Below are 27,080 nucleotides of genomic sequence, written 5' to 3'. Positions count from 1 at the left end.
ATCCCCCGTCTTCCTCCCAGGTGACTCTGGGGGCTCCTCCTTTGGCAGGGTGCCTTCTGGGGGCTGACGAGTGGACTTTTGATTGGCTTCTGTCGAATGGTGTCCGAGTTTTCCTATGGGACCTGGAGCTGCTTGGCAAATGACAAGTGCCCTCTGATCATCTGCAGCGTGCACTACCTCTATTTTGCCATAATCCTCTTCACCATCAGCCTCTTCGCTGTCCTGGGGATCTCCTTATTCACAGACCGGATTCCAGATAAACACGTAAGTGCTGCCTTAAGGATGCTCCGGGGTCAGCCCACAGTCCCTGCTTCCCCGTGAGCTTTGTGGAGAAGTGGCCGAATTCTTCCCGCCCTCTCCTCGAAAGTGGGAGGGCTGGGGGTTGGGGATGATGAATGAGTCAAAAATAGGCAAATAACACAGAAAGGGCCTTGCCTTAACAACAAAACGGAACAAAAAAGCTTTTCACCATCCTCAATTAAGTATTCACTGAGAATGAGAAGTTCGGCTTTTAAAATGCAAATTTTCTTTGAAGTGTTAGGTTTGCTAACCTGAGTATGAATTAATGTAATCAAGGCCCACCTGGAGGGGATTAAGCCAGCAGGAAGGGGACAGTGATGCTGGCTGCACTGTGACCTGTGGCCGCACACACGCCTCATTCTCCTAGCACAGCCACTTCCGACCTCTGGGGAGGCAGGTGTCAGTCTCCCCAGTTGTAATATTAGAAACTCAAGTCGGTTGTCCACGATACCAGAGCTGTAAGTGGCAAGGCTGGGCCCCGACTAGGCTCCACCTTGTCACCTACTTGGGCATGGCCGATACGTTTAGCAGGACAGGGACCTAGCTGAGCCCGAAAGCAGCAGGGAGGGTCCTGGATGTCCAAGTTGAGGGAGAGGGGAGCTCAGAGGGTAGGTGGGTCTATAAGACCTGTGTGCCCTGGGGTCTGGGTGAAAGCTGGAAACGTGGAAGACAGCCTCAGGGGCCTTCAGCTCAGCCTGGGCCTCCCTCTGGCCACCTCTCTGCTCAGTAGTTCCCATGTGATTTGTTCCTCTCTTGCACACAGAGCCTCGTTAGAGAGGGATGGGGCGAATGGGGAGGACAGTCAGGAGTGTCCGGGATGCACTCACCCGCCGCGTGTCCCCGACTCTGCTCCCAGCACCTGAGAAGCTGGGGCAGGGTAGGGGGCCTGAGTTCTGCGGCTCAGCGGCTCAGGTGGTCAGCTTGTCTTACTTCTTTTCTGCTGCTCTTAGTCTCACCGTTTTGGTCTTGCCCGCTTCTCAGGCAGCCTCCTGCTTGAGTGTTTCCTACCCATCTGTGTGCGGGTACTCTGGAGGGGAGGGGAGGTGGGAGAAGTGGGAGACCGAGCTTGCGGGTCACCGCACTGCTGCGCACTGGGTGCTACCAGGGGAGGTGGGACCGCACGGAGCCCAGGTCCTTCTGCCCAGTGGCCTGGCCTGCAGGGCTGACCGGGAGGCTGGGGAGGCAAATGTGACCCCACAGCATTGTCAGGAAGCAGCTCAGGGCTAAACCTGGTCTCCGTCATGAACACAACGGAATTTTCACCACTGCCATTTCAGCCTGAGAGGTGGGGCTTAGAGGGGCTGGCTGGGGAGGGGCCAGCCCCACTCATTCACATCCCGCCACGTTTTGGGAGATTGAGGGAGTGCTGAGATTCACATATACCAAGTCTAGCATAATAGACTAAAATCTATTTCGGGACAGACTTGGTGGCAATGTTCGTTTAGTTATGCTTCTACTGACCCCAACCCTTAAAAAAAAAAGGCAACAATTGGCTGGATTTTGTCCCTGCCCAAAGTTTCCATATGTGTTTTTAGGAAGAGAACAAAATAACAGACCAGAAGGGAAAGGCATCTGCAAAAGCCTTGTTGAGTGTGAGTGATGGGCCAGGGCCAGGTGAACCCTGTACCCCAGGTGAACCTGGTGAACCAGGTGAAGCCTCTTCTGGGCCATGTGAGGGCTCATCTCTGACAGCCAGGAGGGGCTTCCAGAAGGAATGCAGTTCCTGGGTTGGCCCTGACGGGCTCGTCCACCAGAAGCAGCAGGCCAGGCATGATGGGTGGCTTCTCCCACCCTGAGGGGCACAGAACTGGAAGGAGCCCTGAGCGCATTGCCCCCACCACCACCCCTCACTGTCCAGCCCAGGACACGAGGCCCAGGACACTGAGGCCACCCTTTGCAAGGCCACACGCCACAGGGTACCAGAGCCGGAACTAAAATCCAGGGTTCCCAGCGCCAGGCTTTCCCCACCCGCATTCCCTCCATCTCTTGTTGCAGTCTAACAGCCACATCTTTTTTCAGTCCTTGGAGACCCCAGCACTCAGCTGCCAGCTGTGGCACTGTAAGGCCTGCGTGACAAAGCCCCAGGTGGTGACATGCCCCTTCTCTCCCCCTAGCTCCACCGCCTCTGTTGGAGTTTGCGGAACAGCCAAGAAGAAAGGGTAGATCTGGATGAAGAAATACGATGGAAGAGGCCCACACCGCAGGCACAGCCAGGTGAGAAGGGAGATCTAAAGCCTGCGGCAGGTCCTGTGCTGCCACCCCAGCACCCCCACCCCGCTGGCTCCACTGCCAGGGGAGACCCCCTCTCCTTTTCCCAGAGGAGCCTTGGGGGTGTTTGTGTGGGTTGAGATGCCTCTCAGACATTCATGTGGCTGTCTGGGCTGGAGAGATCCACCTGGGATGGTCAGCCCTGGGAGCAGGTGCCAGGGCAGGAGGAAGGGGTCTGGTGTAAAGTGAGGGGCAGGGAAACACAAGTGTCTGGTGATCTAGAAGCATTTCGGGCGGGGTGGAGGGGTCCGTGGAGGCATCTGCTGACCAGCCGTGGGATTTAGCTACACAGAGGTCACATTGTGCCTCAGCAGGAGCGACCTGGTAGAGAGGAGGAAGCACTGGGGACCGGGGAAGGGATGGCAGGTCCTGGAGTCTCACACAGGGTTTCAGACCCAGAGGGTTTCTGGGAAGTGGGCAGGAGATGGTCCTCAAAGAGGAGGGGAAGCAGCCCCACTGCAGAGGGCACCAGGGGAACCAGGTGGGGGACAGCTGGATCTCAGTCTGAGAGTGTTCCAGGACAGGCTTGGGCCTGGGAGCTCTGGAGGGCCCAAAAGGAATCTTTCAGCAGACAGGGTCAGAGAAGGGGCGTAGGGGCCACGGGAGGGTGACCTGTGCTTCTCGAGGCCCTGACGCAACAGGGATAAGGGCCTAACAAGATTAGTGCTGAGTCTGGGGCAGAGAGGTGAGTAGGCTGTGAGTTTGGAGGAGGGAGGGAGGGAACGGCCTGCCTGGGAGGAGGCGGCATTCTGGGGCTCCCTCTCCACTCCTGCTGGGGACGTTCAGAGCCCAGAGGGGCCGGGGACCCTCTCCTGACACCTGCAGGGCCTGAGCTAGGCTGCCCCACACCCCTGGAGGATGCCGGCCTCCCGGGATTGCGCTCCCTCCGGGGTGGGAGGAACTGCCCATCAGGGCCCTCAGTGTGCTGGCCGCTCGTTCTTGGTGCACCTCCAGGCCCCTCTCCTCCCTCACCCCACAGCCACGGGTGGATGACGGTGACGACAGTGGCTCACATTCATTGCCTGTTTGGGATGGGTCAAGGACTGTGGAAATTACACCAACGTGTGAAAGGCACGGTCATATCCCCATTTTAGAGATGGGAGGCTGAGGCACTGAACAGTCCAGTAATCTTCCCCAGGCTCCTCAAATAACCAAGCACTGGGGGAACCAGGGTTTGAACCAAACAATCTGACCCCAAAACGTGTGCTCTTGGCCACTGGCCAGTTCCCCGACCCGTCCTACAGTCCCTGGCCTGTGTTCCATCGTGTTGGTCACATGATCAGTTGCCATGTACATATGGCAGCCTTTTGGGGCCTGGCGGCTGCATGATAATGTGCTAGAAACCAGGCCAGGGTGTGCTGCTCACAACCGCCCGAACGTACAGGGGTGTGTGTCTCTGGGGCCCTCCAGGGCAGGACCCTGCCCCGTAACAGAGGCCCCTCCAGCCCTGGCTGATGATTTCTGTCATCCCTGGTGCTGCCTCAGCCTCGGAGCAGAGCTGGCACAGAGGCTGCCTAGCGGGATGAGACACTGACCTGGTCACAGCACACACTGCTCGGAGCGTGCTTGTCTTGTCTCAAGGAGGGAACCATTCTCAGGCGCAGCCAGGCCCACGTGGGTGTGTGGAGCTGGCCGTGGTGCTGACCTGTGCCTGAGCAGGCCAGGGAGGCCAGACACTCAGACACTGGAGGGCCGTTCAAGGCCTGGAGGAATGACTGTAACTTTCCTGTAATTCCTAGACTTCCCTCCTTTCCTGGGGAAAACACCCATGATGCCCCTTTCAGGGGCCCAGAGAGCTTTCCTTTGGGCCAGGCCGTGAGCCCAGTATCTGCCTGTAGAAGCACAGCACTCCCCAGGTGCCGAGGAGAGCAGAGCAATTGAGGCTTCTTCCACCATCAGAGCAGCAGCCACTTGCCCTGGACCTGCAGTCTGGAAGGGCAGGCTTGCCCTGTGACAGCTGGGCACCTAGGCAGGCTGAAGGCTCTGCCAGTGCAAGGCAGGCCTGGCCCAGGCAGCCCCACTCCACCCTACCGCACCCCAGGATGCACCCCAGGGTCCTGCTCTCCCATGTCTCTGAGGATGTCTGCTCGTGTTCTGAAGCTGGGGCTGGACTGTTCTGCATATTAGGAGTGAGTCTTCTGGTCTTCCTGCTGGACTCACCACTGAACCGTCAGCCCCTAGGAAGACCTCCCTCCTGGCCAGCACCTCCTGACTGGCCCCTGTTCCCTCTATTGCAGGCATATTCAGGGAGGCCCAGACCTGCCTCTGGAAGGCCTGGGACGTGTACTGTGGCCTGGAGCCACTGCCGAGCCCCAAAGTGGCCCCAGGAGAGGCCAGTGTGCAGAAGATGGAGCATGGTGACAAATCTGAAGGGACAGAGTGTGGTGATGCATCAAAAGGGACAGAGCTCCGTGACATCTCGGAGACGCCCTGCTTAAGAAAGGTGTCCAACATCTGCGGCTTCCTGCTGATTCTGCTCACAGTCTTCTGCTTCCTCTACTTCTCCTAGGGCGGCCGGCCCTGGGCGCTGGGGAGCGGGCAGCCACTGCCTCTCACAGACGCCCTTGTCGAGGGGAGGAAGCGCATCCTGCCGGGAGGCCATGGACCTGGGACCGAGGATCACATTGATGAAAACGTGCCCTCTGTCACGCGGCACGTGCCACCAGCTGCAGGGCGTGTGGGCCGACAGGGCAGTGAAGCCCATCGGCGAGTGCAGAGACTGCAAATGAGAACGTCTGTTCCCTTGTGAAATGACTCATTCTCTCCAAATGGCTCTACTGCACAAACACTGACTTCCACTTTAAATTTAATTTTGGCTTTTTATCTCTAGATATATTTGGGGGTTTTGCTTGTGTTTACTTTACTGTCACCATTTTCTTCCCGTACCCACCCTCTGTTTGTTTGCTGTGTTCTCTCCTCCTCTAAAGGTATGGCTGCTGGAAAGATGCCCCTCCCCACGCCAGGGTCCCACCCACAGGGGCGTGCCCGCTGCTGGTGACCACACAGGCCAGCTGGCGCCAGACCTGCTGGAAGAAAATCTTGGCTCCTGCCTAGACCAGTGTGGGCTGAGGCAGTCCCTGCCCGAGCAATGGGCCTCCCTCCAGCTCGGCACTGCCTGGCTGCACCCCTGGGTGGCAGGTGGGGAGGACACTCTCCTCCTTACGGAGCTCTTCCCCAGTCGCTTCAGTCGGCCTGCTGTTGGGACTCTGCTGGGGGTTGGGTGCAGGGCTAGATTCCCGTTAGCTGCCAGGTGTGGGCCACTCCAGGCTGTTTCCTTAGGGGCTTCTAAGCCCCTCCTTCCTCTTCTTTCCTCTCAGGCCAAAACAAATGATTCATGTCTTTAGAGAAAGTTTCAGATGCTTTGAAGTGGTCTCAGCAGGGGCCCACCTAGCACTGCAGAAGGCGCACCGTGAAGGAGCGCTCAGGGCCGGCCCCTCAGCCCTTGTTTAGTCCTTCAGCTGACATCTTTGACTGCCTGCTGTGCTGTGTGCCAGCCACTGCTCGGGGCAGTCCTGGATGAGCTTGTGGTCTGTGAGGGCAGCAGACAGTGAATGCCAGCAGTGATGGCCAGCATCCCAGGTGGCCTGTGGTTTTCCTGCCCAGGTTGTCACATGCCAGCTGTGGAGCCACTCCACGTGGAAGGATTAGAACCAACCACATTCCACAGAGGAGGAGACCGAGGCTCAGCACGGGAACCTAGAAAATAGGAAGTGGGCACAGGCCTGGAGCGAGGCCATGCACCGGCCCTGCAGGCACATGCACACTGCAGGAGGGCCCACGGGAGAAGGCCTCCCGTGACTGAAGCAGGAGGGCATCTAGCTGATCAGCGGGCAACGTGTGGAAAGACACGACAAGGCAAGAGTGCGAGGAGGCCTGTGCACAGTAGAACTGTGGGCTCAGGGAGGGCAGAGTGGGCAGGGCCCGACCTGCAGGCCTCAGATGCTTTAGGGCCCCGAGTCCCTGGGATCTTCGGCTGGAAGTGATAGGGTCAGGTTTGCTGGATGCTGCTGGAAAGACGAAAGGGAGGCAGCTCTTTGGTCTTGGCCCCAGAAGCGAGGTGAGGAAGTCAAGATCATCGTTTGGAAAGGGTTGGAGCAAGAAACACACATCATGCTGCCGATGTGGCTCTAAGGCCTACCACCTTCAGAAGTCGACCTGTGGCAAACATGGCTATCCTGCCAGTGAAAGAGAAATTATACCTGGAGTGCTAAAGCTACAAGACGAAATACCACCAGGACCGGCCGAATGAGGCACCGAAAAATTGTATACTGCAGATGCAGGCATGGATTCCGCGAAGGAACAACACCTAAACCCGAGAGGGCGGCTGTTGTAGCGCCCAGTTCGTCTTAAAGGTTTCAGTGATGAGTCATGCAATAAATGTTCTGGTTTTGGAAAATGAAAAATAATTAATTTTAAAAAAAAGATGAAAGAGACAGAAACACCCACCAGAAGGGTATTAGAGGAATCCAGGCGAGTTAGCAGCAGAGAACAGACAAGGGAAAGGCATCAAGAGAAGCCAGCAAGTAGAAGTGACAGGACTTGAGTGACTAGACTTCCAGAGGAAGCGACTCTGGCTCGAGCACGTGAGCAAAGGGTGCACCAGTTCCAAAGACAGGCCGCACTGGAAAGGAGCAGGTGCAAGTGAAAAATGGAGCACCTTTTAGGACATGCTGAATTTGAGCTGCATGAAGATACTTATTGCTGCCTCGACAGTAGAAGTATTCTGATCCATGAACATGGGAAGTCCTCCCAGTTATTTAGGTCCTCCTTGAATTCTTTCAACAATGTTTTGTTTTCAGCACTCAAGTTTTGCACTTCTTTTTATTAAATTGATTCCTAGGTGTTTTCTTCTTTTTGATGCTACTGTAAATGGAATTGTTTTCTTTCTTAAAAATTGAGATATAGTTGATGTACATTATAAGTTACAGGTGTACAACATAGTGATTCACCATTTTTAAAGGTCCTATCCCATTTATAGTTATTATAAAATATCGGCTATATTTCCTGTGTTGTAAAATATTTCCTTGTAGATTATTTTGTATGTAATAGTTTGACTTCCTAATCCCTACCCCTTTTCTTAATTACATTGTTTACTGCTCATATACAGAAAAACAATTTTTGTATATTGCTCTTGGATCCTACAACTTTCCTGAACTCATTTATTAGTTCTAATATTTTCATGTGTATTCCTCAGGATTTTTCATATATAAAATCATGTAGTCTGCAAGGAGAGATAGCTTACTTCCTTCTTTCCAATCTGGGTGCCTTTTATTTCATTTTCTTGCCAAAACTGCCAGTACAATGTCCAGTAGAAGTAGAAAGAGAAGGCATCCTTGTCTTGTTCCTGATCTTAGGGGGAAGCATCTAGTCTTTCACTATTGAGTGTGATGTTAGTGGTAAGTTTTTGCAGATGTTATCATGTTGAAGAAGTTCTCCTCTGTTCCTACTTTGCTGAGAGTTTTTGTTTTAGTTTTGGTTTTGGAGGTTTTTTTTAATGAATGGTTTTTGGATTTAGTCAAATGCTTTCTCTGTATTATTAAGATGATCATGGGTCTCTGTCCTATATTCTATTTACACGTTACTTTGATTCATTTTCATATGTTAAACCAACCTTGCATTCCTGGGATAAATCAGTCACGGTGTATAATGCTTTTTTATGTGGCTGGATTTGGTTTGCTAGTATTTGGTTGAGTTTTTGTGTTTATATTCATAAAGGATATTGGTCTGTAGTTTTCTTTCCTTGGGATATTAGCCTCATGGAACGAGTTGGGAAGTGTTGCCTCCTACTCAATTTTTTTTTTTTTACTAGTTTGTGAAGGATTGGTATTAATTCTTGCCTGGAGTGTTAAATTGGACAGGAGATGGACTGGCACTAGAGACCCAGATTTGGGGGAGAGAGGACAGTGGGCTGGCCTAGCTAAGGGGAATCTGGTAGAGGAGGCCCTGGTCAGGCAGATGAGATTGTGCGGGAGAGCAGAACAGAGCTGTGAGAAGCACCAGCACCCCTCATCAGGTCAAAAAAGAGGGTTCTTTACAAAAGACACCAAGTGGGCACAGCCACGGCCCTGGGAGGAGGTCCAAGACAGCCACCACAGGAAGGGAGCACTGGCATCCAGGCCACCGCGTGGGCCAAGCACAAAGAGCATGGGGTCTTGGCAGCAAGGAGGCCAGAGCCCTTGGACCAGAGCCCCTCGAGGTGGGAGGATGGGGGTGGAGCCAGCCTGCTGCAGCTGAGGCAGGGTGGGGACGTGAGGACATGGAGCCCCTCAAGCACCTGTTTTCCTGAAGGAGGAAAGATTTCCTCTTTTGGGACCTCTTTCGAGAATGAGATTTAACCTGAAACTGCAGCTGGGCCCAGCAGCCAGTCCTTCTTGGAACAAGGGGGCCTGCTTGGGCCAGTCCTGCAATCCCAGGGACACAAACATCTCTGTTTCTTCTAGGAGAGCAAAGGCCCCAGTCACAGAAAGGACTGCAAGAAGGCACTCACCTGGGGTTCTGGTTCTGCGGGGACTGCCTATCTGGGGAGGCTCTGTCCTAGGAAGCACGGCTGCTGGTTGGTGACATAATGAGGGAGCCTCCTTTGAGGCGGGGAGCGCAGAAAGCTCCCGGAGAGAGCAAGGCTCCAGCTCGGCCCCCGACAAGTGAGTCCAGCCCTGAAGCTGAGTGGCTTCTGCAGTCTCTCCAACAGAGGTCAGAGCCCTGCCGGACTGGGCAGTGGGGCCGGGAGACCAGGGGGTCCCCATGCCTCCTCCCCCACAAGCCTGGCTTCTCCTTCCTGCCAGGCTCTCTGGCCTCCTTAGCCAGTTTCACTGCGGGAGAATGAAGGCAGGGGGAGGCACAGGTGGGAGGCTCCCCCAGGCCGCCTGGGGTCCCGGCAGGCAGCAGGGGGAGGGCTGGGGGCGTGGCCAGCCTTAGCTTACTTAGGTGACTTGGCTTTGGAGAACGCAGCTGTTTGGGGGATGATCTTAAGGAAGCTACCCTGTTCTGAGTGCACATCCATGGGGTGGGGCTGAGGGTCTCTTACAACTCACCCTCCTCCAGGCAAGAGCCCGCAGGGAATGGCACCTGTGACCTTCTTGTCAACCAAGGTGAGAAGGAGGCAGATCTGGCAAGCAGGGCCGTGCCAGCCACACCCACCCTAAGGTCACTCGAGTGTCTGGCTTGGGTGATGCCTAGTCCAGCTGTGCTCCTTCCCCACCTGGCTCCCTGCCCCCACCTTGTCCCTAGAGGCTCGGCCCTGCACTCTCCCTTCCCAGGGGACTCCTGGCCCCAGCAGGGAGCAGAGATACCTCGCACCTGTCCCTGGGCCTGGGTTCAGCCCATGCCTCCCAATCCTTCCAGGCTGGGCATTCTCCCTTTGGCCAGAGAGAGGAGAGACCGTGTTCCAGGAACATCAAGTGTCAGTCAGACCCAGGGGAGGGGATACAGTGCGTTTATTCAGGCATGGAGTCAGCAAGTTGGCCTGCTAGGAGGCTCAGGGCTTCCACTCAATGACTTGGATGGCGATCTGGGCTGCCTGCCGCACGGCTGCGCTGGCGTCCTTCTCAAGGGCGCGGAAAGTGGGCACGTGGGCCTGCAGGAGCTTGCGGCCCTCGGGGGCCTCAGCCAGCATGGTGAGGGCCTTGATGGCGTTCAGGCGCACCTTGCTAGAGGACAAGTGCAGCAGCTCCAGCAGCGGACGGATGGCTTCTGCGTCCAAGGCCGCGTACTTCCCTGTGGGCCACCAATACCAGGTACTCCCAGGGGCCTCTGCCCTCCTCCCTCGCCCCCAGCCCTCCCCAGCCTCCCTCTCCCCAGCCCCCACAACACAGGTCCCGCTCCCTCCCTGGCCCCCGGGCCCCCCCACCCTGCCCCTCAACTGGCTTCTCCTCAACCACCCAGGCGCCTGTCCCACAGTCCAGTCCTTGCAAGGCAACACGAATGATCTTTTAAAAATTAATGCCTAATCATTCACTCATGGGGTAAATACGAGCACCTACTCTGCACCAGGCACAAAAACTCACCCTCTTGGTACTTACAGTCCAGTGGGGGATGCAGAGATTATGGGGAAAAGGAGATGCCCCTCCTTAACCCTTCACTGCCCACCCCTTGCCTGCTAAAAGGCCACGTGGCTGCCCCCTCACCCCCTGCACGGAGCTCTCTCCTCTTTGCTGTGGGACCTGCCCAGCTTCCTTTGCCCTGATAACTCCCATCATCCTTTGAGTCAACACCACACCCTCCCAGAGATGCTCTGCCCTGGTGCTGTGCCCTCTGCCTCCCCAGGTCACTCATCACTCCTGCCAAACCACAGACAGCAGAGGCTGAGACATCCAGGTCCCCACCACCCAGCACAGGGCCTGGCATGTGGCAGGGGCTCAGGGACTCTTGGCTGGAGTGCCAGCTCAGGGGATAATGGCCTCGCATCCCTGAATTCCCACGTTGCCTGGGCCCAACTCTCCGGCCCTCCCAGTGCCCATACAGGAAGCCCAGGTAAAACACTGCGCTGAGGCTGCCCTGGCGATCAGCATCCTGACAGCACGCACGATCGGTCAGAGGGGGCTGTGGGCGCTGGGAAGGCCTAGCCTCTCCCCGTGGTGTGCCCAGATTCCACCATGGGGGGCCATGCCTGAGGGCTTTGCAGCTTGCTGATTGAGGAGAGGCCCGGTCAGTCCTCATGGAACAGCAAGGAAGCCCAGGACACAGGGCGGGCACAGGTGAGCACAGGCATATGGAGGTCAGACAGCTCTCAGAGGTCCTGCAGGGAGGGCCGGCCCACCCCCACCTCCAGGTGGGGAACCCAGCCCGGTCCCTTCTGATCACCCAGTGGGGTGACAGCACGGACACCTGGCTGGCTGGGAGTCCAGGGTGGGGAGATAACCTTACACTCTTACTTGTCCCCTCCACACTGAGAAAAGGAACACGAGTCGATCAACACCACAGAAGCAAGGGCCCCAGTGTTTGCTTTGACCTCAGGATAACCGACTCGTGGACAGCAAACAAATCAATCCCAGGATTTCAGCTCAGAGGGGCCTGGGTCAGAGGCAGGAATTCCAAAACCGGGGAGCAGAGAGAATGACCCAGGAGAGGCTCCAGTCGGTAGGCCCACGGTGGCCGGGAAGAAGAAGAGGGTGGAACCTGAGACCCAAACTTGGAAGGACTTCACAACAGGCCAGGAGGAGTGCTTTGGCGGGCCAGGGAGGGACAGCACCCTGCCTCCCTGGGGCTGCGGTGACCCCCACACAGCAAGGCCCAGCGCAGGCCCGGGGGTGCCCAGCCGGCAGGCGGCCTCACCTTTGGTGGTCACTGTGGCGTACGTTAGGGCCCCGGCCGCGTTGGCCTGCACCTCGTCCACCTTGTCTTTCAGCAGGTGCGCCAGGATGGGGATGACATCATGCTGCCACACCTGGTTCTTGCCCTCCAGAGGGATGCTGGGCCAGAGAGGGGACAACTGAGTGGCTTCACTTGGAAGGAGAGGGGGACAGGGCTCAGGACCACCCCAGGGGAATCACTGGGAAAGGACTTGTGTTGGGACCATCCCTGGTCGCCAGGACACTAGGGTGCAGGGGAGCAGTGATGTGAGGTTTGGGTCCCACCCCTACACTCAGACGACCTGGGAGCACGGCCCAGGGCCACAGGAGGCCAGACCACCCAGGAGCCAGGGGGTGGCAGGATGAAGGGAGGTGGCCACAGGCAAGCACAGCCTTAGGGCCGGTCCTCAGGAAGCATCCCTGTCCGGGATCACACACCGCCTCCCTCCCTCGCATCTCTGAGGCTCTGTGAGCCCTCAAGCTCCAGCACTGAGACTGTGATCATGGGTGACCCTGGGTGTCTAGTGACTAGACACCTGCAGCTCCACTCCCTGACCTTCCTCAGAGGGGTGTCTGGTTGTGCAGACTGTATCACCACTCGCTCTCCCGTACTTGCCTTCCTCAGGGGAGGGGGGACCAACAGTCTCATTTTACCAGGACCGGGGGCTCCTTGGGACACAGGACTGTCAGGGCTGTACCCCAGCACTTGTAGGCCGTTGCCCAAGTGAAGGGGTCCTCTTCCCCCAGGGCAGGGGAGGGGAAGCAGACCCTGGGCGGACGCCCCAGAGCTCCGGGCTGCCTGATGGCCCCACCGTCGACCTGCTGCTGGGCCAGGGGCAGCTCAGCAGAAGCTCCGGGTCCGCCCCTCCCACGCTCCCCGCTCCATTCATCCAGTGGCCGGCCTCACCTGACTGCGATGAGTGTGCGGGCGGCTTTGGCGCGGATGTCGCTGTTGGCGCTCAGTAGTTTCTCCTTCAGGAAGGGCACCACGCAGCTGGCCAGCGCCTCCGTGGCGTCCTCCATCAGGCAGGCGGCCAGTGTGTCTAGGAGGAGCGCCTGGATCTTTTCATCCTCCCTCTGCAGCTTCCACACCAGCGAGGGGATCAGGCCGCTGCTGACAATGCCCTGGGCCCCTGCGGGACAGGACGGGTGCTGAAGGTGGGCTAGCTGGCCACCCCCACCCTGGGCTGGGAGCGGGAGCGGCGAGGGGAATCTGACAAGCTCAGTTGCAAATCCCCCTCCTCCCTGCTGCCGGGCCGGAGCCTGAGTTGCCTGCGTGAGGCTGCGAGTGATGAGCTGGGGTGGGAACCACCAGGCCCCAGGAGATCCCGAAACATCCCACCTTTGGTTGCCTGTGACCAGGGGGCATCAGCCTGAAACAGTGGCCTGAGTCCCCTGCGGGACCCAGGGTCACAGGGAGCCTCCCCACTATGACCGTGCACCAGAGGGGAGCCTGGGGTGGGGCGAGGGGACCAGCCAAGACCCTCCTTCCCACCTGCAACAGCTCTACAACGTGGAGAGCACAGACCGGGCTGGCCAGCTGTGGGGACGAGAATAAAGCTTGCAATGGGGTCTGAGGCAGAAGATTTAGTGTGAACAGGCCAGCATCTTATATAAAAAGAGCTGCGCCCCCAACCACAATTGGTGGGCAATCCACAGACTGTGACCAAGGGGTATGTAGTTGCCTGGTGCCCTGCAAGGAGGAGGCTCCACATGGCATGTCTGGGGTGCAGAGGCTGGGAGAAAACAATGCAGCGAGACTCTTCCTGTGGATGATTCTGCCTCACTCCTTCCAGCACCTTCTCCCTCCTGGGGAGTCAGCACCACCGGCTGCCTGGATGAGACCCCAGAGTCCTGGCGGGTGCTCGCCAGTGCGCAGAACTGTTGGCAGAGCAGCCCCATGAGGACGTGAGCTGCACTGGGGAGGGTGGGCCTACCTCCGGTTCCTGGGTGTCACTGCTGCCCAACAGCCCACCCCCTCCGCAGCCTCCCCAGGGCCCAGGCCACCCACCGTGAAGCCCTCCACTGCCCTCACGGAGGTGCCACCAGCAGACACCTCCTCGCTCTTCCGCCTCCCCAGCTGAACCCTCTAATTTACTCTAGAGAGACAAGTAAACAGGTTAATTAGCCTAAAGGTCTCTGAGTGCCAGTTAGCACCAGGGATTTCCTCTTTGAAGTCATCGCCCAGCCTTCCGGCCTCCCTCCCTGAGGACATCAAAAGGCAGGTACCTGGGGTGAGGAGGGCAGAGGCAGGGCAGCAGGTCCAGGGGCCCCGGTGCCCCTGGCCAACTTCTCACTGGGGAGTCAGGGTGGAGCCACTAGCCCTGTCTGTTGGTTCCCAGGGCACTCACAACACAGAAAGGCCATTTCCTGCTGCTTCAAGACTACCGGGCTTTTAAAGATTTAATACACACAGATTTCAAAAAAAGCTTGGGTCAGCCTCCTAAATGTATCCAGCTGTGCAACCTTAGACAAGTCATTTAACTTCTCTGAGCCTGGTTTCCTCATCATTAACCCAAGCCCACCTGGCAGGGACTTGTGCAGTCAGTGGAGTAGGGGTGGGAAAGTGCTCTGTGTAAGGGACTATCACCATGTGTGCCCAGAGGCCCAGGCCGGGCCCAGGAAGTGTCTCCCAAATTCCATCAACACTGAGTCCTGGCTACAGGCAAGGTCGGGGGTGAGGGGTGAGGAGTGGGTACACAGACAAAGCTGTACAGTCCCTGTGCTGCAGGAACACCTGTCAGTGGTCCCTAAGCCACTTCTCCTAGGGGTCTGGGCCTGGCTCCCCCTCAGCCCTGCCTTGCGGCCAAGCCACCGCCAGACAGCACACCTGGGCTTCCTGCTCTGGCTCCAGTTCCCGCTCAAGCACCGCCCTTCAGGCTTCTGGCCATGGGTTCTGCTCAGCCATGACCTGGTTGGCCCCTCCCCAGCTCACAGTGGGGAGGTGACAAGTTGACTTTCCCAGAAGGATTGAGGGTCCTGACCGGGGGCCACCAGAGCAAAAGCAGGGTGAGGAATTTGTGCATCGTCAGTTGAGGCTCCATCATGGCCTCACTTGTACCCGGGTCTGGGCTTCCCGGGAAAGCCCAGGGAGAGGTGCCGCTGCTGGAGCAGCAGGACGGGCCGGGCTGCGGGGAGGGCAGAGGGAGGGAGTCAAGGCAGCAAGTTGGAGGTGATCCCCTCCACTGCTTTCCTGATGAGGAAACCAAAGCTCAGAGAGGCAACTTGAGTGCCCAAGGTCACACAGCAGCCAGGGTGAGGCCAGGCCCTTGGCTGCCCGGATCTTGTTTCCCAGGCGTTCGTCCTGGGCCTCAGCTCCTAGAAAGGCTGAGCGCCGGGGCTCGGCTCACTCTGAGACAGAGGGAGAAGATTAAAAATAAGACACACGCCGGGTGTGCCTCTCCACTCGTTGTTCACTTTGCTTCTTTTCAGCTAAAAGGAGAGTCGCAGGCCTGGCTATTTATAACTAACCCAGATCTGCAAAGGCTCATTCTAGTTGTGTGGGGGGGAGGTTTGCACAGACCCCAAAGAAACAAAACAGAGAAACCCACCTGGTCCCCAAAAGCCTGAGAGCCAGTTGGTGGTTGGGGTGAGCAGGACTGGTGGGGCACAGAGAATAGCCACAGAGGGGTCACCCTCAGGCAGTGAGGAGACCAGTGGGAGAACGGGTGGGAACTGGTCACTACTGCACACTGACTTGTGCAGTTGAGGAATTCCAGGTACTGGGGGTTCTGGATGTGCAGGGAGGCCCTGTGGAGCTGGACTTTATGGGGCACAGGGGCAAAAGTGTGAGGCTAGGGTGCACCTGGGGAGGACCTGATCCGGCATTGTTGTACCAGGATAGGTTGGTTAATGGGCCACAAAGCTCGGCTGGGATTGAGGGTCACAATGCCCATGGCATGGAACGCCCATGGTTGAGGTTTGGCCATTTCCTGGGGGCCACCTCAAGGAGCCGCTCCTGGGCCAGCTGTCCCTGCTGGGTTGATGAGGTGCTGGGTGGGCTCAATCACCAGGACCCCCTCCCCCTTTTTTCAGCAGTACCCAAGCTGTTACCTCCTGGGTGCACACAAGGGTGGCTGGCCCACTGCGCCTATCCCAGGCCTGGCATTGTGGCATCCTCACACCCTCGCTGGCTCCAGCCACACTGGTTTCTGTGGGTTCGTCCGGGCCTAGCTTCCTGCCCACCTTGGAACATGCCTCTCTCCCACCCCAGGTCACGGGCCACCTCCATACTGCTGTCCTGGTGCCCAGTGCTACCCCTGCCATCTATCGCCAGAGCCCCCGCGGGTCTCCTCCTCTAGACTTCTCAAAACTATAACAGGGGACTATCATTCTATCTGCCCCACAGGCAGGGTTGGGTCTGTCTAAACAGTGGGACAGTGCCCAGCGCAGAGGAAGCCATAGGTAAATGATTGAATGATTTCAATCACTGCTTGACTCTGGGTAAACCCTTGCTTCGAGGTGGCTACCGAGGTCGGGCCAGGCAGGTGGCATCCTGCCCATCGGGCCCTCCATAGACTAGCCTCTCATCTCCCACCTGGAATGCGGTACAGGGTCATCCTACACTTGTGTCGAGCTTTGTCCCTGCAAACATCTCCATTCTGACCCCAGATCTCCCAGCACCAACTGGCCTCCCACATCTCTGAATATGTGCTAACATACCTCTCCCCTTAGGATGACCCTCTGGGGAGCATGTATTCGTGTCCCCTTTTGATAGAAGAGGAAACTAAGTCTCATTCAGGTGAAATAACTCCCCCAAGGGTACACAGGTGGGGGCAGCAGAGCCAGGCCTGTGCTTCACCCCAGACCCCTCTCACCTCTGATCCACCCCAAGGCAGAGCCTGTGCCTGCTACCTTCCTGCTATCATGGCCTGACCCACCCTGGTGGTGAAGAGGATGGGCACACAGAGGAGCCCCCAGTGGTTGGCCACCTCCAGCGAACACGTGCTGGAACTAGTCTAGCTTCGCTCCAAGATGCCTGTCACCAAATCTGTCCCATCTCTGTTTACAGAGGTGGGCCGCGTCGTTGGGGGATGTAGTGCAATGGTCTCCAGAGGAAACACTCCCAGAGGGGTTAGGGGAGGACGTTGAGATGCCACAGCATCCAGCTGGCAGGAGCTGGTCCCAAGCCCCTGCCTTCTACCACAGACCTGGTCTAGGGCCACCACCTCATCTTCCTCTGCCCACGCTCAGTTCCAGTGCTTCTGCCCACAAGTGGGGTGATCCTTGTAATAGGATCATGGAGGTGCAAGGCAACAATGAAGGGCTAGCTGGGAGCATCTGCATTTCCCTGGATGCTCTAGGATGCACAGAGCTTCCGGGTACCGTGATGGAAAGGACAGTGGCACTAATGTCTTGGCTCTGGCCTGAATCTTTTAAGCACAGGAGTGAGGGGCTGCTGGCTCTGAGGCCCACAGATGGGCTCCCCCTGAACTGAAAGCAGAAGTTGGCAGACCGCCCTAGGGTGCATTTTGCTGAGCACAGATGCCTTCTGTGAGCTTCCCACAGGTGCCAATGGGACCCTGGTCGCAAATGAGCTGGCTCCCTCCCACCTCTATGGTCTAGGGGACCACTCCTGGGCCCCTCTCCTGCCCTCCCATCCAAGGCAACCTTTCGTGGCCGGGACTGCCAGGGACTCTGAAAAGCCCCTACATGCTGTGGGCTGGAGCGGCAAGGACTAATGCCCCCTCCTATCGCTGCAAAACGTCACCGGCGTAAACCTTTAGGGTTTGCACAGCCTTTTCTCGCGTCCTAGCCGACTGTCGTGACAACTCAGGGAAGCAGGTGTCACTAGCCTCACTTTGCAAACAGGCTCAGAGAGGCCAGTCAGCTGTCCAAGGTCGCGGAGCTCAGAAAGGGCAGACTGGGTTCGAATTGGGGCCGGGGGAGGCGGGCGGGGCCAAGGCCATTCGCCGCTCTCCGCCCGCTGTCCGGCGCGATGAGAGACCCAGCCTCGGCGTAGCGGGATCTCGTGGACCCCGGCTCTGGCAATGCGGGCAGCGCGGGCAACGAGTGCTGGACTGCGGCTCGCCCGGTGCCCCGGCCCCGCCCCCCGCCCCCCGCCCCCCGCCCGGCGCCATTGGGCTGCGGGCGCGTCCGTCAGCCGCTCGCTCCCAATGGGCGGCGGGCCGGCGCTCGTGGCGGGGCGGTGGCGCCCGGCGCGTGGACTCCGGCGGGCGCGCGGCTCCCCGCCCGCGGTTGGCCCGGCAACGCGCTGCGCTCGCGGCTCCGCCCCCTGCCGGCGCGGGAGAGCGGGCGGAGGGAGCCAGGCCGGCGGAGCGTGTGCGCCGCCCGCGGCCCGGTCACGTCCCCGCGCGGGCGCCGCCGCCCGCGTCGTGCGGAACGAGGGCGCCGCGGCCCGCGCTCGCCGCCCCGCCCCGCCCCACGCCTCGCCACCGGAGCAGCTCGGCCACGCACCGCGCCGCGGTCCGGAGGTGAGTGAGCGGCTCCGCGGCCAGGACGCGCGGCAGACCTGCGGGCCGGGGGTGCGGCTGGTGCGCCCACCCACCCGCAGTGGGCCCGGCCCGGGCCTTTGTGCTGGGGCCCCACCAGGGCGGGGGGCGCCGGGCTGGGCACCAGGGATGCGGGCCGGGTGGGGGCGGCGCGGCGAGGGTGCCCGCGCGGTGGACAGGAACGCCGCGGGCCGGCAGGTGCTGGGAGGGGCGCCCGAGCTCGGGTAGGTGGGCAGGGACCCCGAGCAGCCGCTGGTGCGGGGCCGGGCCGGGCGACTTGCGGGAGCGGCGGCCCGGCGGGGTCTCCCTCCCGGGGGTAGGCGGGAGCGCCGGCGCGTGGCCTTGGCTGAAACGGAGGCGAGGGCCCCGGAGGCCTGGGCCTGGGGACGCACGGCTCGCAGTTTTCGGTCATCGCTCTTGCAGCGAGCAGGTTCCTAGGAGGCATATAGAGCGAGAGAGGAGTATCGACCCGCTGCGATTGTGATCTGTTCCTGGCTGGATATTTTTTCCCTTAAAAGGCGGTGGGGTTGGGGGGAGGGGTGCGAGGGCTTGGGCCGGGGCTCGGTATCCTGCTGGGGACCGGCTCTGAGCCTCTCTGGGCGGTGGTGGCAGGTGGCAGGAATCCGCCTAGGCCGAGAATTGGGGTTCCCTGTTACAAGAGAGAAGAGGATGGGAAGGCAGCGCCCAGACCAGGCTTCCCTGGAGTTTGCGTCTCAGGATGGAGGGACCCGCCTGGTAGGGACGTCTGCTGGCTTGGCGAGGCAGCCTGGCTTCTGACCCGCTCCTTTCTGCCCAAGTGATCTCCCTGCCCTAGGGATCGAGTCCCTCTGCCCTCTGCTCAGTCTGGAGGAGGCTCCTTGGCCAAATTCAATTAAGCCAATGTTTACTGAGCATTTACTCCCCAGGGCCTGGTGCTGGGGTGGGAGTGGACTGGCCCTGCCCTCCCGGGACTGACTCACTGCCCCACAGGGGAGAAGCATCTCCACCCAGAGAACCCAGCCCTGAGTGTGGGTGAGGGGCCTTGGGAGGGGCCACAGAGAGGTGATGAGGGCCGGGGTCAGATGAGCCTGTGGGCAAAGTGACATTTGAACTGGAGCTTGAAGGACATGGGCACAGTTGGGGTGAGCATTGTGGGCAGAGGGGAGTGCATGGACGGAGGCCCAGAGAGGGCGCTCGGGCAGTCAGGTCTGGCAGGAGAACAGGGTGTGCTTGGGAAAGGTCATGGGGCTGCCTGGGGCTGGGGTTGCTGAGGGGACTGACGACCCAGCACCTGTCAGCTATGGTTGCTTCAGTGGAGGCCGCAGTTTCCTCACCTGTACCAGGGAGCAGCTCTGTGACCCAGGATTGGGTGGGCCTGGGGAAGAGCTGGGAAGACCTCGGGGCTGCAGCCTAGGACCACCCTTTCAGGCAGGGCTGAGGTACTGGCCAACCAACCCCTGGCCCCTCTTCCTAGCCAGCATGGAGGACAGTGTTGAGCTGGCGACTCTGTCCCTTTGGGGTGTGGACGTGTGTGAGCAGTAACTGTGGAGACGTGGGAGTCCCGTGGAGGGGCAGGTGGCCTGGGAGGGCCTGGCCTTGCCCAGGTGTGGTGGTGTGCTCCAAGCATGGTGAGACACGGGCATGTGGCTTAGAGCTCTCGTGCCTTTCTCTGCCAGATGCTGATTTTCCAAGCCAGGAGGTAAATAAGACAGTTCCTCCCCATCAGAAGGCCAGTGTCGCCTGCTGCCCTAGACCTGCCCGCCTGCCCGCTCCTGGGGATGTTTTTGCCCTCCCTCGGAAGGGATTGTTTGTCACTCATCTGTATAGCATGCCCCCTCCCTGACCTGTCCCCACTTTTGGCTGAGACCCAGGTGGCTGCAGGGAGAGCAGGGCCACCTGCCTCCCCTCAAGGGATGCGACCTGTGCCCATGTGACGGAGCTGCCTCACTCTGTGCTGTCGCATGGCCCCTTTCTGGGGGCCTGCATGAGACTCTAGATTCGGGACACAGGGAATGAATTCTCTGCTCTGTCCCCAGCTTCTCAGCTCCTATTTCCTGGAGTCCCAGGAAGAAAAGCACCTTGTCTGGATCTCCGAATCTCCTAGGGCAGTTCCAGGGACTCCTGGGTAACCAGATGGACTTGGCCAGGTTGCCCAGGGTCCCTGGGGAAGGCCAGTGGGATGGAGGGACAAATGTCAGGGAAGACTTAGGGTCTGGCCCCAGCGGCCTCGACCCAGCCATGTGGTTGACTCGTGTGCACCTTCAGTGACCCTGTGCCACACCTTCCACCTTGGACATGAGGCCTGGGCAGCCCTGCCTGCCCTGTGCTAGCCCTCGGAAGACTCGAAATGCCGTGTGGCTATAGGGCATTCTCCAGAGTTGCAGGAACTCTGGAGGAGGCAGATTAGCACACTGCAGTCCCCAGGAAGGAAACCCGGGGTAAATGAGCCCCAGGGACAGGCCTGTACACCCTGTGGTTGGCAGGAAGGAGGCCACAGGGAAGTGGACAGAGGCACAGGGCAGATATGGTGGATCCGCCCTGGCGGGAGCCCAGAGTGGTGGCCTGACAGCTTGTGCAGACCCGGGGTGGGGGGAGCCCCCACGGAGGCAGTGGAAGACGTGGGTCAAGCCTAGTCCCGCACCCCTGGTCCAGCCACACCCTCCCTGAGCCTCCTTGTCCTCACCATAAACAGAGCCAGGAGTCCCCTGCCTGTCCCTGCATGAGTCCTCCCCATGTTCATGCTGGTGGGAGAGGCGCTTCCTGGGAGTGAACTGACAGGGACCAACTCACAGGGGCCTCCTGATGGGTTCTCGGGCTCGAGGGAGGAGCTGAGGGAAGGAACCTCTCTCATTTGCTCATCATTCATTTCCTTCCGCTGATATTTACCAGCACCTGCCACGTGCTTGGGCGTGTGGGGCACAGAGTCATGGCGGGGAGCAGGACAGACACCCTGTCCACTCTCGTGGCACTCACCCAGGTAACTGAGTGCCAGGTACGACAGGTACTGGGAAGAGAACTAAAGCGGTTGGTGGGGGGGGGGGGTCCTCTGTGTAGAGGGGCTGTTGGCGCAGCACAGTGGAGAGGTGATGGGCAAGTTGTGTGAACAACAGGGAAGAGCACGGTGAGGGGGTGGTAGCAGGTGCAAAGGCCCTGAGGCCAATGTATTTTTGCTGCAGGAGGCCCTACCACCACCAGAAGGCCAGATGGCTGGAGCCAGAGGGGGGCAGTTGAATCATGGAGAAGGTCAGATAAGATCACACTTTTAAAAGACCTGGCTGGCTGGTGGGTATGGGGGCAAGACCAGAGTCCACCAGGGGTTGCTGCAGCATTTGGGGGGAAGGGCTACTGACTCAGTGGGGTGGGAGCGGGAGTGGTAGTGATAAGTGTTTGGATGCAGGATTTAGTTTAAAGGGGACCTGCTGGTGGAGAAGAGGTGAGGACAGCTCTGGAAGGACGGAGTTGGCCTTGGCTGAGAAGGAAGACTCATCATGAGAAACAGGGAGTTGGGTTAGACCCAGTGGACATGTTGCACACGTGGTGGTTAGAGTGGAGAGCCAGGCTGGAGCTGGGAACCTGGAGACCTTACACCAGGAATGGGGGGAGCCAGAGAGCAGTGAGGTCACTCGGGGATCAAGAGTAGGTGAGACCAGAAGGGGCTGGGCCAAGCCTTGGGCCCCACTGCTCAGAGCTGAGCTGAGACACAGCCAGCCGCACAGGAGGGCGTTCCTAGAGGGTGGGTCCCCTGTGTGGGGACTAAGATGCATGGGACCCCACAATTCGTGAGGTCCTTGTTAAAAGTTATTAAGCATTTCAGGACAGCGACAGCAGAGCTTAAGGCTGGGCGTGGGGCCCGTAAGCCCGGTCATGGAGGCTGCCAGGACAGTGCTCTGGCCGGAGCCTGCTCTGCTCTTCACTTGCCTCCCGTGGGCAGGGAGCTGTGTTGGGCACTTGGTGCCACTTTGTCTGGTCAGCACCGGCCACAGGCCTCACCCTGGCCCCTGTGAGTGGCGCTTCTTCCCGCCGTCCGTGCCCCCCGCAGCCTCGGGCCCTCAGGCAGGAGTCACAGCTGGACGGTGGAGCGCTGGGCAGCCTGTTGGCAGGAGCCAGGCGCATGGCGGGCGACCCCACGCACAATGGCTTCCTTGAGTTCATCTCTTTCCAAAGGAACCTGCCACATCACAGAGTTTTGAGTTATTTGCTTCTAAATTAAGGTATAACTCTCTTTTAAAAAGAGATGTCCCCAGAGAATCCATCAGAAAGTGCTAAGGAGTGAGGCTGTTAAAATCTGCGGTGCGGGGAGGGCCTTCCAAACCGTCGAGCCCAGCGTTCCTTCCAGCAGCCACTGACCAGAATCTTCTGGCCATGCGGGCAGTGGGCGGAGCTCGGCGGCAGAGTGGGAGCCTGCCCCACCGAACCCCCTGCGCTGGGTGGGCTGCCCCGCGGACGGTGGCAGCGAGTGGACGGCGTGTGCAGCTTCCTCAAAGCCCGCGAACAGGCGGTCGGGGAGGCAGTGGGATCGCGTTCTCCTCCCACAACCAGTTCCGCCAGGAAGGGGCCTATTTTTACCTCCTCCTCTCCTCTCGGTGGAGGAGACAGGGACTGGGGAGGCGGGGGCTCCCAAGTGGGTGGCGGCCAGCCTGGTCCCCGGGCAGGTGTCCAGGATAACCTGAGGGCTTCTCAGCAGCCTGGCGTCCCCCTTCCTGCAGGTGCCGGCCTCACTCTGTGCCGGGGTCCTGGGAAGGGGTCCGGGAGCTTCTACATGGATGCCCGCGTGCCGCTGGTGCCAGCTCCAAGGTTCTGGCCGCTGCCCTGGCCTGCGGCTGCCGCAAACCTGGTCCTTCCCACTGGGGGGGGCCCGGCTGCTCCTCACGGCTACTCTTTCTCCCACCGGTGGCTCTCAGGCAGGGTCCACACACATCCTTGGGGGTCCAGGAGGAGGCTCGCAGACCTCTGGGTTCTGTTTGCATTCCGAGGCCCGTCGGGCCCTCTGTCCAGAGAGCACCCATGTCCACACCCACCCAGGTCTCGTACCCCTTCCTGCCCGCACCCGGGGGACTGCTGCCTGTCTCACTTGTGCTTGTTCACTGGCTCTCTCCTGGACCTGCATGTATGCTCTGTGAGGTCAAGACCTTCGCCTGCTGTTGCCCACTCAGAGTCTGGCCCCCAGGGCCCAGCCTGGCCCTCTACAGGGACGTAGGAACTGGCTGTTGAAGGGGCGTAAACGTGGCCTGCATGCCTGTCACTTCTTGCTTCCTGTGGCCCCACGGTGTGACCACCAGGATGCGGACAGCTGGCCTGCCATCCAGCCCTCATCAGCACGTCTGGGTGCGGTGGCTCTGTCCCCAAGCTGGGCTTTCCTCCAGCATGGTCGCCCCCCTCACCCGCTCTGTTACCTCTGATATGCTGTGCAAACATATTTCTTGATAAAATGCTGGGAAGAAAAATAATTAGAGTGTTGCTTCCATTATCCAATTTCTGATTAATCAAACTCTCTTTGTCCTCGGCCAAAATCTGTTCATTTCCCTTAAACACTGGGCCAGTGCCAGGCATCGATTTCCTCTGTGATAACACCACGCACGCATGCACATCCCGCCCTGCCCCTACCCCCCGCAGCAGGGAGGAGGGTGCCGAGGTTCTGACAGGGCCACCCTGGTGCCCCCAGCACCACCTGCCACCTCCGGGAAGCGCCATGACCTTGCCACACCCACCATCTCTGCTCCTGTGCCCTGACTGGGCTCGGCCCCTAAGTGGCCTCAGTCTCCAGGTGTGCTAGTCTTGTCACTGGCTGTTCTGGGGCTCCCCTGGGGCAAGAGATGGAGGGCTGGAGGGCTGGGGTGGAGGAGTGTGGAGGGTGCGGCCGCTGTGGCTGCTGGGAACTGGTCAGAAGGGTACGCTACTGCCCCAGGCTCCAGGCGGGCCAGGACTTTGGGAAATGTCCTGTTAGCAGCACGGAAGGCTGGGGCTGGCGGGGAGGCCGAGGGTAAGGGCCAGGGCTTGTGAGGGGGCCTCAGGGTGGGGTTGGGGGCATGCTTTCGGTGGCAGCCACAAAAACCCAGCCCTAACGGGCTTACCAGATGGAGGAACACTTGGGCTGGGGGCCGAGGCAGGGTGGTGTCAGGGTCGGTCCAGGCCAGGCAGGAGGCAGCCACACGTCTACTGTGTCCCTCTGGGGGAAGGCCAAGGGCCTTGCTAGAAGGCTTCCCAGAAGTCCCCGCGGCCCCTCCCTGCGCCCAGTTGGCCCCTCCTTCCCTCAGTACAAAGGGCTGGGGTGGATTTATCAGCACCTGCTTCCTGCCAGGTACTTGGGGGCCGTAGGACACATCAGTGATAAACAGACCCCAGCCCCTGCCCCGCGGAGCCCCTGCCCCGTGGAGCCGGCGTTCTGTAAGCACAATGAGGCGGGAAACTCGGTAGGCGAGTCACAGCCGGTTAGAAAGCAGCAGAGCTGTGTGCGATTGGGGCATCGTGAGTAGGGTGGGGGCCTCCGAGGAGGGGACCTCTGAGCCACTGGAGGGGTGGATGGAGTGGCTCTCTGGACAAAGGGTGTTCCGGGCAGAGGGCATGGCCAGTGCAAAGGCCCTGAGCTTAGAGCCTGCGAAGTGCTCGCGGACAGCAAGGGGGCCGGTGGGTCAGGAGTAGGGAGTGGAGGTAGCATAGGGGGCAGGTCAGAGAGGCAGGGCTGCCACAAAGCCCTGGGGCCCCACAGGGCCTGGACTCTGGCTCCCAACTGAGATGGCTGGTGGGCTGTGGGAAGGCTTTGAGCACAAGAGACGCTCTGCCTTGTGGTTTTACAAGGATCCCCCAGCCGCTAGGTGGATAGGTCACTGTGGTGGTCCAGAGGAGGGCTGGGGTGAACGGTCAGACTCCAGACCGAGAACTCTCCTGAAGCCAGCCAGGCCCAGCCCTGACCGGGGTGCAGGCTCTGTTAGAAAAGAAGTGGGAGGGGCATCTGCTGGTGCCGGTGCCCCCAGGCTCCCTCTCCCGTTGCCCGCTCACGGCTCACACTGCACCCTTGGCCAGAGAACCGCCCTTTTCTGGACACACTCCTGCCCGGGAGGCCCTGCATTGGTTTCATTCACGCTCCGGATGGGTCCTGCTGTGGCTGAATCCACATCTTTGCCTGGTTCCCACCCCTCCACAGCCCTGTTCTGCCTCCTGCTCTCCTCAGCTTGTGCCCCCGACTGGCCACATGCCTGAGAGTCCCCGTCATAGACTCTGCTTCTTGAGAACCCTATCCAGACAGGGTCAAGGCTGCTGTAGGCTTGGACACTCCTGGCGGTGGCCTGTCTCAGAGGGGAGGACCAGTACGAGCCACTGAGAGTGCCCTGGGCCAGCTTCCAGGGCAGGGACCACTGGCCTCGGGAGGACCCACAGTGCTTGACAACACGCATGTTCTGGGCCCTTCCTCAGACCCAAGTGGGCCAGACATCTGCGCTTCTTTTGAGCCACACTGGCCTCTCAGACCCCACAGCCTGCAGGCCTACGTGCACTTAGGAGGCTGGGGAGGAGGGCTGTGAGAAGGGCAAGGAAGAACCCACGCCCACCAGCCACGTGAGAAGGACAGGGAGGTGGGGAGCATAGAGCCTTTGCCAGAGAGGGTCCAGCCTGGGGGCAGCCAGGGTGGGAAGTTGGGTCACGGGATGCCACATGCAGAGGTGGGACATTGCAGGTAACAGACTTGGGTGGTTAATTCAGTTCCGCCCAGCCCAGGGGCCTGCCTGAAAGTCTGCAGTTCCCTTGGCTCTGGGACCCTGGAGCCAGGCTCCCAAGGCTCCCTAGTCAGTGCCTCCTTCCCCTTGGGTTTTACTTATTTGTTTACTCCCGGCCTGCAGAAATCTCTGGCCTGGTTTCCTCCTGAGTCAGTGTTCCTCAGGCGATGTTATCACATCCCGTCTGGTCAGCCGTGGCGGCTGTGGCGGGAAGGCTGGACATATGGCCAGGGGCGTCCAGAGCCCAGGGACAGTGCGGGCTGAGGGGAAGGGCCTCCCCAGTCACAGTCATCAGTCCTGAGGCTGGGAGGCTACCTGGCCAGGGCTGAGCTGTATGTTGGGGCCTCCCTGCAGCTGGGACACTGCACCCCAAGCCCATCCGCTGGGACCCAGGCTCCACAATGAGCAAGGAGGGGGCAAGAGAAGGGGGCACATGTCTGGTGAGATGCGCTAAGGGTCTGGCAGGCTGGGGGGCTTGGGGTGGACGCAGAAAACCCACACACGAGTCGGTCGTGTGTCCCCAAGCCCAGTTAGTGGTGTGCCACGTGCGTGGGCTGCTGCTTCCCCAGTGTCTGCGGAAGCTGTCTTGATGTAGGAAATGCACAGCTGTTTGCCAGCCTCACAGAAGCCCCGCACCCCACACCACCACCCAGCACGCTGAGTGACGGACGTGCTCATGGCAGAGCCACGCCCGTGTCCCCGGCAGGCCAAGCACTCTTGATGGCGGGCACTGGAACCTGCCCGTGGGCACCGCCCTGCACTCCTGTGGGGTCTGTCCCCGAGCCGTGTGTCCGCTGTCTCGTGGACGTGACTGCGTCACGGTACAGAGGGCTTCCATGGAAGGTCAGCAGCGCTTTGGGAGGCCTCAGCAAAAGCTGCGGTCAGGGCGAGGCAAGACCACTCTAAGGTTGGGAACAGGGAGCCGGTGACTCAGATTTGGTCCCGGTCATTTCGCCCCCCTCGGCCAGGTGGTGCGTCCCCTGGACATTGCAGGTGGTGTCTGCTGTGGTTGAGGCGGGGCTGGCGACAGCATCCCCAGAGGGGGAGCCTGCCCCCTCAGCCCCGAGACTGCAGACGAGTGCACG

The 27,080-nt window shown here is 59.7% G+C and overlaps 3 protein-coding genes and 1 pseudogene across 17 annotated transcripts in view; 3 read left to right on the top strand and 1 right to left on the bottom strand.

Annotated features, from left to right (window-relative positions):
* LOC105095281 (sodium/glucose cotransporter 1) overlaps nt 1–6,457 on the top strand; it is a 106,063-nt gene extending 99,606 nt beyond the window's left edge. For 13 of the 15 annotated variants that reach the window (XM_064481403.1, XM_064481399.1, XM_064481396.1 and 10 more), the window contains 3 exons: nt 49–264; nt 2,415–2,514; nt 4,806–6,457. In XM_064481403.1, the coding sequence (XP_064337473.1) occupies nt 49–264; nt 2,415–2,514; nt 4,806–5,077 (588 nt within the window). In that variant the 3' untranslated portion in view covers nt 5,078–6,457. Of the gene's footprint in view, nt 1–20; nt 265–2,414; nt 2,515–4,805 lie in introns of those variants that run through there. The other 2 variants (XR_010378628.1, XM_064481404.1) reach the window with 2 other exon arrangements.
* LOC116150063 (uncharacterized) lies at nt 5,169–8,186 on the top strand (annotated as a pseudogene).
* A 1,807-nt stretch (nt 8,187–9,993) lies between these two features.
* LOC105095186 (radial spoke head 14 homolog) lies at nt 9,994–24,454 on the bottom strand. The gene is made up of 4 exons (XM_031442386.2): nt 24,358–24,454; nt 12,763–12,988; nt 11,839–11,975; nt 9,994–10,281 (listed from the first exon to the last, which is right to left on the bottom strand). Exons 2-4 carry the CDS (start codon nt 12,876–12,878, stop codon nt 10,043–10,045), a joined length of 492 nt encoding a protein of 163 aa, XP_031298246.1. The 5' UTR covers nt 12,879–12,988; nt 24,358–24,454; the 3' UTR covers nt 9,994–10,042.
* Nucleotides 18,184–27,080, top strand: part of GNAZ (G protein subunit alpha z) — a 36,035-nt gene continuing 27,138 nt past the window's right edge. The window contains exon 1 of the mRNA XM_031442353.2: nt 18,184–18,289. The gene's annotated coding sequence lies outside the window, so the exon portion shown is untranslated. The remainder of the gene's footprint in view (nt 18,290–27,080) is intronic.

This window comes from Camelus dromedarius, chromosome 31 (genome assembly GCF_036321535.1).
Source record: "Camelus dromedarius isolate mCamDro1 chromosome 31, mCamDro1.pat, whole genome shotgun sequence".
Classification (NCBI taxonomy): Eukaryota; Metazoa; Chordata; class Mammalia; order Artiodactyla; family Camelidae; genus Camelus; species Camelus dromedarius.
The sequence above is the reverse complement of the archived record's forward strand: the minus strand, read 5'-3'. Positions and strand labels throughout refer to the sequence as shown.